Source organism: Cygnus olor, chromosome 9 (assembly GCF_009769625.2).
Source record: "Cygnus olor isolate bCygOlo1 chromosome 9, bCygOlo1.pri.v2, whole genome shotgun sequence".
Taxonomy (NCBI): Eukaryota; Metazoa; Chordata; class Aves; order Anseriformes; family Anatidae; genus Cygnus; species Cygnus olor.
Genome location: NC_049177.1, coordinates 9,658,105 through 9,667,630, shown reverse-complemented (window position 1 = coordinate 9,667,630; position 9,526 = coordinate 9,658,105). Strand labels below are relative to the sequence as shown.

The 9,526-nt window shown below is 52.9% G+C and overlaps 2 protein-coding genes across 8 annotated transcripts in view; one reads left to right on the top strand and one right to left on the bottom strand.

Annotated features, from left to right (window-relative positions):
* STAG1 (stromal antigen 1) overlaps positions 1 to 560 on the bottom strand; it is a 183,452-nt gene extending 182,892 nt beyond the window's left edge. The window contains exon 1 of one of the 2 annotated variants that reach the window (XM_040566489.1): positions 485 to 560. The gene's annotated coding sequence lies outside the window, so the exon portion shown is untranslated. The remainder of the gene's footprint in view (positions 1 to 484) is intronic. The other variant, XM_040566487.1, reaches the window with a different exon arrangement.
* Positions 561 to 993: 433 nt separating this feature from the next.
* On the top strand, positions 994 to 7,814 carry SLC35G2 (solute carrier family 35 member G2). Of its 6 annotated transcripts, none has more exons than XM_040566578.1 (5): positions 995 to 1,533; positions 2,894 to 2,944; positions 4,582 to 4,630; positions 4,763 to 4,836; positions 6,029 to 7,814. In XM_040566578.1, exon 5 carries the CDS (start codon positions 6,051 to 6,053, stop codon positions 7,284 to 7,286), a length of 1,236 nt encoding a protein of 411 aa, XP_040422512.1. In that variant the 5' UTR covers positions 995 to 1,533; positions 2,894 to 2,944; positions 4,582 to 4,630; positions 4,763 to 4,836; positions 6,029 to 6,050; the 3' UTR covers positions 7,287 to 7,814. The 6 variants fall into 6 exon arrangements, with proteins under 6 accessions (XP_040422516.1, XP_040422514.1, XP_040422512.1 ...); XM_040566581.1 differs by having other exon boundaries at positions 2,292 to 2,944; XM_040566582.1 differs by lacking the exon at positions 4,582 to 4,630 and having other exon boundaries at positions 994 to 1,533.
* The last annotated feature ends 1,712 nt before the right edge of the window (positions 7,815 to 9,526 follow it).

Genomic DNA, 9,526 nt, shown 5'->3' with positions numbered 1-9,526 from the left:
CCAGGCAGCGGGCCGGGCCGGGCCGAGCCGAGCCGAGCCGAACCGAGCCGGCTGCGGGCGGCCGGCGGCTCCCTCAAGTTTCCCCGCCCGCGGCCCCGGCAGCGCCACCCGCGCTCCGCCCGAGCATCCCCGCGGCCCCGGGGCGCGGCGCCCAGGCCCGGGCGGCGGAGGGGGGGGTGTGGGGGGGGAAGGCCGCCGAGCCCGGCCCCGCGCCCCCGGCGGCCCCGGCGGGGACAATGAGATGGCGGCGAAGAGCGCCGCGCCCGGGGGACCCGCCGCTCCGGCAGGAGCCGCCCCGCCCCGCGCCGCCTCCCTCCCCTCCCCTCCCCTTCGCCTCTCTCCTCGCACGGGCAGCGCCCGCTCCCGGCCCGGCCGCCGCGGAGACCGAGCGAGCGAGCGAGCGGCCCCGGCCCGCTGCCCCCGCCCCTCGCGCCTCCATCTTGGATCGGCGCCGCGGCGCCCGCCCGCCCCGCGCCCCGCTCACCTCGGCCCGCGGCCGCGCCGCGCTCGGGCGGCGCCCCCGGGAGCCCCGCGGAGCGCCGGAGCCGGCCGGGGCCGGGCGGGTGCGGGCCGGGGCCGGGGCGGCGGCGGCGGCGGCGCCGGCGGGGGCCGCGCTCAGCGGAGCCGCAATCCTAAACCGCCATCTGGCGGCATTTCCGACCGCCAATGGCGCAGCCGCCGCCGAGCCCGGAGCCCCGGCGCCCCCTGGCGCCCGCCCGCCGCCGCCGCTGCCCCCCGCGCCTCCCCCCCCCCTCCCGCCCGCCGGGGGGGGCGCGGCCGGGGCGGGCACGCGGCGCCGCAAACGTCTTTCGCGCGCAAACGCCGCGCGTGCGCCGCGCGTGCGGGCGGGCGAGCGGGAGGGGGCGAGGCGTCGCCATGGCGACGGGGGTGGGCGGGGCCTGAGGGGGGGCCGGGCCCTGCGGCCGCCCGCGCTGCCGGCGGGGGCCGGGCCGGGCCGGGCCGAGGCAGGCGGGGCGGGGCGGGGCGGGGCGGGGCGGGGGCTCCCTGACAGACCCCCGGTTTGGGCGGTCACGGCTTTGTCCGCGCCCGGTGACGCGGAGACGCGGCACGCCGCTGTGCCGCTCCGTGCGCGGTGCTCGCCGCCGTGCCTAAGCACCACAACCTCCCCGTAACTGCCCCTGTCACAGCCAGATTCCAACAAAGTCCCGTTGCACATAACCGGTCTCACTAAAACCGCCGGGCGCAGCCGGGCCGTGGCCGCAGCGGTGCGGGTGCTGTGCCCCGTCACGCCGCTCGGCGGTGCCGCAGGCATGGCCCCGGCCCGGCCGTGCCGCCGGTGGCTGCCTGCCGCGCCTCACGGCGCCTCGGCCTCCCGCTGCCCCTGCTCCCGCCACACCTGAGGGCACCCGCCCGGGCTGTCGGGCAGCGGAGCATTAGCAGCAAGCTCAGGGTGCCGCGGGGCCGGGAGGTGCCGCTGCTCCCGGTGAGGAACTGGAAAGAACCAGCTCGGGAGGACGCCGGCGGGCGGTGGGCTGGAGGGAAGCTTTACAGAGGAGGCGCGAATTCAGTCAGGTAACGGGAGCCGCAGGGGTGACGGGGCGTCCTGCTGGGCACTAACGGGGAGAGCTGCCAGCCCCTGACAGGGACTGCCTGCGGCCCGCTGACAGTCGCAGTCTAAGTCTGTCAGGATTCGGAGGGTTTTTCCCAGAAGCGGCAGAGGAACAACATGCCAGGCCCGCATCTCAGGGCATGGGGAGAGCGGGCTGCTTGTTTCTGACGTCGGGGGGAACGGCAATTGCCGTGCCTGCAAATCTTCCATAACAACTTTTCAATTGGCTGGCTGATTTTGGCCAAATCTGGCAGAGCTCGGGAGTGTTTTGCTGTGTTTATTGAAAATTATTGGTTATAACCACCAGACAGACCTCGAAGGCTTAATTCCTTCAGGTGTGGCAAGAAGGCGAGGTCAGCCTCCCTTCTTCCCTGATAGGGAAGCGGCGTATAGCCGTGTAGTTCTGCCTTCCCGACCAGCACGTGTGTAATGCTTTGGGGGCTGTGGTGGGTTGCCTTTTTTATTTAAAGAAGTCATGGAGTGTATTGTATTAGTGATCTGTGATGTTTATTGAATCCGTTGTGATTAGTTGTTCACCCATGGGAAACCAGTTCACATTTTGACAGCCGGCAATTGCCAAGAGCTGGTAATTTAAATGGGTGTCTCAAGTTGTCATTTGAATTAAGAGTGTTTGTTTTGTTATATGACGTGAGAATTTGACATAGTACTTAATTGTTGGCATTCTATTAAATTGGATTTGAAATCAAATTGTATTTTTCAGAGAACATGCAAATAAACCATCTTAAGTTTCCAGATACAAAGGGAAAAAACAAACAAACAAACAAACAAACAATAGCCTTCCTGTGATCTCCACAAAAGGAATCAGCAGAAGGAGAAGCAGCAAGTTTTCTGCACAGGCTGTGCTAACTTCCATTTGTTTTAAGTTTGTGTTGAGGATTGACAAACATGGATTTGGGTTATGCACTGAACTGAAATTCTTGATGGTTAAGAGAAGCAAGATCACCAAAGAGTACAAACAAATCTCCTGTGTGAGAGATGGCATGACATTTGTCATATATTCACTGCTTAGTAGAGAAAATTAAATTTTGATTTAAGCGCTCCTGTTATTTTTTGTTACTTCTCATTTCCTGCCTTTCTCATGCCTCATCTGTCTGCCCTTCGAGTTCCCAGACCTTCCAACTGTTAGTGTTCGTGGTGCTGAAGGAAATACTGGGTCTGTATAGGACAGCCATTTTGAGTTATGTGCTCATGATCTATTGTTTTCCTCCAGAGAGATTCCTGAATACATTACACAGGTCCAGTACTAAATTTGCAAATGCATGTTGTCTCTTTTCTATTCCCTTTTTTATTATTTGTTGGAAGAAAATGTAATCTAACCTCAGGAGGAAAGAAAGAAAGCATGATATGCTCATGGTAAGAAATCTTGTTTTTTTTCTTTTTTCTTTTCTTTTTTTCATGAGCCAATAGTTGCAGCATGTACTCATCTGTTTCTTAATGAGATGACTGAGGTTATACAGGCTGGATTCACTGCCGCTCGGATAATAATGCCAGTTGTGCACCATTTGTATTATTTTCCTCGCGCTTTGTCCCTGATCCATACATTGTGGAGATCAAGAAGGTCTTAATTTTAAGGTGTGGGGAGGAGGGCAAGGCAGAATTGTGAATTTAAAACACGATGGAAATGGTAGGTAGGAAAAGCTGTGCTTGTGAGGAGCACTGCCTTCCTGGCCTCATTCAGTTCATTTTGCATTTCCCTGTTAAAAGAATCTGAAATTAACAGATTGCCTTAAGAAAAAAAAAAAAAGCAAGTAGTAGATGATAAGACTGGCTTACATTTCTGGTAGTTTTTTGTTTGTTTGTTTGTTTTGTTTTTTAATTGCTTGATGGGTTGTTCAGACTGCCCACTACTCAGCTCTTACCCTTTTTATTTACTGTCCTTTGCATTTCAGCTGTTTCTTCTCAGGTTTCTTGCCGTATATACGCTGTATATGAATGGAAACTCTGGAGCCCTCCAGCATTTAGTCGTACAGTTTGTTTTGTCAGCTGAGCTGTGCCTAAAAAGGGTTGGCAGCAGAAATGTGAACAGGAGTGCTATCAGAAGGCTTCCTGAGTAGCCAGAGGTGTTTCTTGCCCTCAGACCCCTTTAACGTGTACTGATCTCTGCTTCAGCGAGGTATCACAAGGCCAGGAGTGTAGCCTGCCAAAGCAAGAGTAAGGTGGTACCCCGGGATACCTCGCTTACTTGTGCAAGTCCAGCCTGGCCCTGCCGCCTGCTCCAGAGCTGGGATTGGTGCCTGCCCCTTTCCTGTTCCTCGCAGTCCCTACCAGATTCACTCACTCCACCTCTAAGAGGTAGGTGACAGCTTAGCTTGGATATAGCAAGGGGTTAATAACCCTCAGTCCCTGAGGAGAGAGGAAGCCTGTCCCATTCTTATGTAAATTATTTTCCTCAGCTAGGCACAGGCAGTGCTTTGGCTGAGGCACATTATGGATGGAGAAAATGCCAAGGCTGAACCTGGCCCCGGATAGAAGCGCTTCAGTGAAGAGCTCTGGCACCCGCTCTTACGTTGCCTTTTGCTCTGTGGCTCTGCCCCTGTGTCTCCCTGAGGATGTGCCGTCATGCGTCCAGCCCGATTGTCCACAGCCTGGATTGTTTGCTCCCTTGTGGTCCTGCACCTTCGGGGCCTGCCTTGTCTTGGTGCAGGTACCCTGTGGACAGGGACTGCAGGGCTCTCCACACCCGTCCCCTGCAGGCACCAGAGAGACCAAACCACTGTGATCAGCGGTGCTGGGCTGGGCTCCTGGTGGCTGGGTCAGGAGGATGGGTCCTCCAGGGCATCCTCGCCTCTGCAAAGGCAGTGAGGCAGGATGGTGAGCACGGGATGATCAAATTTTCTTGCTGTTAAACTGCAGGAACCTTACACTTGGAAACCACCATTCATTCTTCAGGTTAGTTCAGTCAGTAAGAATTCTGAGAGATGGTTGAGGAGTGGCTTTAGCAAGGTTACACTGACTGCTTGCTCTTTTCTTTCTTTTTATCTTTTCCATAATGATGCACTGGGGTTGCCAGTTCCCAAGGAGAACAGCCTCATAGGCGTGGTAATATGTCTCAGATTTTCAACTTTGAACAACAATCAGAACATTTCGTGCCTACCTTGAGTATTACTTGCTGTGCTAAGATCATTGTAACCTGTTCTGTTTGGTATCAGAGCATCTGTTGTTTCTGTTTAGACATCCGGACAAAGATGTAGATGACGGAAAGGTGTTTTGCCCTTCGGGCTTGGAATTAAACCTCTCAAGAGCAGGTAAATATGTTTATTTGCTGGGGCCCAGTGGTGTTTGCAGAAGGCAGGTTACATTTTCCTTGCTGCCGCTTCATTTGGAAGGACTGGTGGTGGAGGGCACTGTGCACAACAAAGTAATCTTGGTGGCATCCCTGTGCCTGTGTTAAACCAACGCCGTGCTGTCATCCTGGGCCTGGGGACAGCGATGGCATGCTCAGGGGAGAGCTGGAGGGGGTCTGGGCTGCAGGGGGGCTCCCTGTGGGCCCCCTGCACGTATCTGTGACAGCAAAGCCCAAGCAGTGCTTGTGCTGATGACCGGGTGCCGTGAAGGGATCGTTTGCTCGTCTTGGGAGGCTGATGCCACCGTGGTGACACAAGCTGCACTGCGTGCATTGCTGTGTGCGTCACGGTGTGCACAAACACAGGCACCGAGGGGAGGGCTCACTCTCGTGTGTGGTGTGAAGTGGACCTTCAGCAAGAGATGGAAGGGCGGTCCTTCTCCTGTGGTGTTTGTAAATCCACCTGTTCCTTGGCTGCCAGCGGGAGGCCTGGTTAGTCATCTGGATCAGCCCTTCCAAATTTTCTCTATGTGAAATAAATAAATAAATATTGATTCAGACTTGAAAAGCAAATCTGTTGCAAAATCAATCACTGGAAATAAGATGTGAAAAGAAGAAAGTTTGTAACACTGTCAAAGTATTGTTACAAAATTTGTTGTTTGTTCATGTAGTACGCTGACTTGTTCAGGGATCCTCCCTGTTTCCCTGCCAGTTTACAAACAAGGATGTCATCTCCTCCTGCCAAACTTCTTCTGTAATCTTGTAACATTAGCAAGCAATTAACAATACGTACAATTCATAATTACAGGGTATTTACCATCCAAAATGCTTTAGCAAGAGAATTTCCTCTTAGAATATGAATATACTAGAACATTATGCACCCTAACATAACGAGAATGTATGTTATTTTCAAAAATTAGTGACTAAAGTGAAGTTCTGTAGTTGGCTTTTAAGGAGATCCAAATGGCCTGACTATCAAAGGTATTTAGCAGTAACAGACTGGAAAATTAAAGCAAAACCAAGAACAATCTACTAGTACTTGGACTTGGTTCATAAAAATAGCTTGTAAACACTAGCAGCATTTGCATACTAACGAGTCTCTCACTATCCATTACATAAAAAGATAACAGTGCATCCCCATTTTTTTCCTCAAGACCAGGACGTTTCTCTGAGGAAATGGATACATCTTCCCCAAAGTACCCAGTCAAAAAGCGAGTGAAAATTCATCCCAACACGGTAACAGTAAAATATACTTCTCATTATCCCCAGCCAGGAGAAGAGGGATATGAGGATGGTAATGAAGATACTGGAGTATTTATGGAGGATAATCCTAAAAAAAGACTATTGAGTGATGGGAAAAAGAGAGGAAGGACCTTTTTCGGTACGATAGACACCCAGCTCCAGCCAGCACAACTACCAAAAGCCAGTGAGATGGGGCATTTCCAGAACTTTCCCGAAGGAAATATACTGCAGTCGAGGAAAATGTGGATAGTCCTTTTTGGATCTGCTGTGGCTCATGGATGCGTGGCTCTAATTACAAGATTAATTTCCGATCGTTCCAAAGTGCCATCCCTAGAGCTGATTTTCATCCGCTCGGTCCTACAGGTGCTGTCCATTACCGTTGTGTGTTATTACCACGAGCCACCCTTTGGCCCCAAAGGGTACAGACTCCGGCTCTTCTTCTACGGGGTCTGCAACGTTATCTCTATTACCTGTGCTTACACTTCCTTCTCCATAGTTCCCCCCAGTAATGGGACCATCATGTGGAGGGCTACCACTACGGTGTTCAGTGCCATTTTGGCTTTTTTACTGGTAGATGAAGGAATGGCTTACGTAGACATAATTACTGTTGTTGGCAGTGTGTTTGGTGTCTGTCTGGTCATGATCCCCAACATCGTCAGGGAAGAAAACTCTTCGCTGAGCACCTGGAAGGAAGCTTTTGGCTACACCATGACCGTTATGGCAGGCTTGACCACTGCTCTCTCCATGATAGTCTACAGGTCAATCAAAGACAACATCAGCATGTGGACAGCACTGTTCACCTTCAGTTGGACGGGAACAGTGTGGGGAGCATCCACCATGTTCGTGCTTCAGGAGCCAATTGTCCCGCTGGATGGAGAAACCTGGAGCTATCTCCTTGCCATCTGCCTCTGCTCCACAGCAGCCTTCCTGGGGGTCTACTATGCCCTGAGCAAGTTCCATCCCGCTTTGGTCAGCACTGTACAGCACCTGGAGATAGTCATCGCCATGGTCCTGCAGCTCATCGTGCTGCGCATCTTCCCAGGTACTTATGATCTCATTGGGGGAGCAGTTATTTTGGTTAGTGTTTTTTTTCTCACATGTTATAAACTGTCCTGGAAGAATTTAGGAAGACAGGATTATCAGGAGATCGTGGATTCTTCCATTAAATGAAGCGCAGTTTTGTTGTTCAGTTCTGGTTGCGTGACCACGTGAAAGTGACATATTCCAACTCTGTTGTGCTCTCGTGTACTGGTCAGGTCCGCTCTCTACTGTTTAACTTCACAGCTGATGTAGCAACATCGGTATTTTCAGATTTCTGTGACAGGTGAACTTGTTCTAGTGCATACAACCACTGACATTTTTATGTCGTATGAGAAAAGGATATTTGTCTGCAGCACATAGGGTGCGTGAGTGGAAGCACAGATGGCCTGCCAAAGTGCAGGCCAAGCCATAGGCATTTTCCTCCTCACCTTGCTGGGATAAGGCAATACAGCGACAGAGGGATTCACTCGTGACTGTCAGTCCCGTGCGCTGTGGTAGTAGGAAATGAACAGTAAAAACATTAAAATGGTCAAGCACAGCGTTTGTGTCCTCTGTAACACTTCTTCCGCTTTGGCTGTAATGTTCTAAATGAAGAAATGGTAATGTTTCTGTGATGACTACTTGTGTTCCCTGTGCGTGTATAAACAAAAGAATACATCAGTAAAGCATTTTGTGCTCTGTGGTTAAATTTCTCTCTGAATTGACACAGGAAGCCTTCTAGGGTTTTCTTTCCCCCACCCCCATGCGCGGGGGAAAAAACAGCCCCCAGAACAGGATCTCCACCTGTGTCCCAGCTGTGAAAGAGGTCTCCAAGAACTAGAAGATCTCTGATAATAAAAAAGCTGCCCCTGGAGCAGAGCAACGTTCTTTCTTTGGAACCACTTTTCCCAAAAGACGTTTCAACTATTACGCAAGGGGAAAAACAAGATTTGCATTTGAGACTGAGGTGTGAGCAGCGGTGTTAACGAGGAACAGCCTGACGGGCATCTAGTTAAGCCATTCCCAGGACAGTCAGCCCTAAATGCATTTCCCAACCCAAGGAAACACCGAAGCCCTAGTCCTCTTTCAATGTTTTTTGAAGTCAGAGTGCTTGGGTCTTAACAATTCAGTTACAAAACCCATTAGACTTGTCAATCTGATTTATGGTTAAAAATTTGATTTGAGTTGTGCTAGCGTATGGCTAGGAAACAGCAAGACCAGTGTCTAAGAACTCGTCTGCAGTTGTGCTTTCTGCAATTAACTGCGACGCAGCAGTTGCATTAATCCCCGCTGCGTACCTTTCCTGTTCTGTTGTGAGCTTCGCTAACAGTGTGAGGTTGGGCAGGTTGGGCAGCAGCGTTTGCTCTCAGCTTCTCATCCTCCTGTGAAACGACACAGCAGGAGGATCTGAGCACGCAACAGGTTTGTTCTGCACCCCGTGCCCACCAGGCACAGGAGGACGCCCGGGGCTTTCAGTGCTGCTTGCCAGGAATTGCTCTCTTAGGGCATTTGAGCTGGAAAACCACAGCAACGGTTGGAATAGATTAAATACGGGTCTCTGAACAGGGAGATAAGATATCAACAAGACTCCTTGTTGATAAATGTTAACAGACATAACAGTTAATGATAACAGAGAGCATCACAAACCCCTTGATTCTGACCGCCTGCAAACAGAGTAGCAAAGATGACACCTCCCGGTGTTCTTTCAGATGCAAACCCAAGCCATTGCACTCAGTGGCCCAGGGACTTCAGGCTCCCAAAACCCCCGGGAAGGCAGGCGTGCAAGGCCCCCCACGTACCAGGAGGTGTCATCAGTCACCCATACTGTTCCCTGTATCCAGGATATCTGGGAAGCACCTGAAGCAGGTAGCAGGCACGCTGTGACAAGTTCACATGCCCCCGAGCAGTGCGGCGGCAGGGGCACAAGTAAGACCCCCTCCCCCCTCCGTGCCCCCAACCCAAGACTCTGTGGCAGGGGCGCAGTGCTGAGCGTTGGACTGGCACCTGCACTGGGAGCCCAGGTGCAGCCTGGAGCTGAAGCACAGCCCCGAGAAGCGTTTTGGCCAAGGACATCCCTGTGGTTGCCATCCAAAATGGGAAACTTGGGTGTTCAGAGCTCACCTGCCCATCAGGGCTGCAAGAGGTCACCGTGGGACAGGCCCAGAAGGAAACCGGCAGTAGAGAAGTTGGCGGCTTTGTGCCTACCCCAGGTCCCAGGCAGTCCCAAGACACCTCAGCCCTGTGGAAAGGTGCTGGGGGCTGCCCACAAAGGGCCCCGTGTGCCACTATCGCTGCGCTGGGCTTCCCGGCTCACGCACCAGGGAGCAAGCAGGGAGTGAGCAGGGCCCCCCCTTGCCCACCCTAGGCCTTGCGAGACTGCGGCCCTGCCT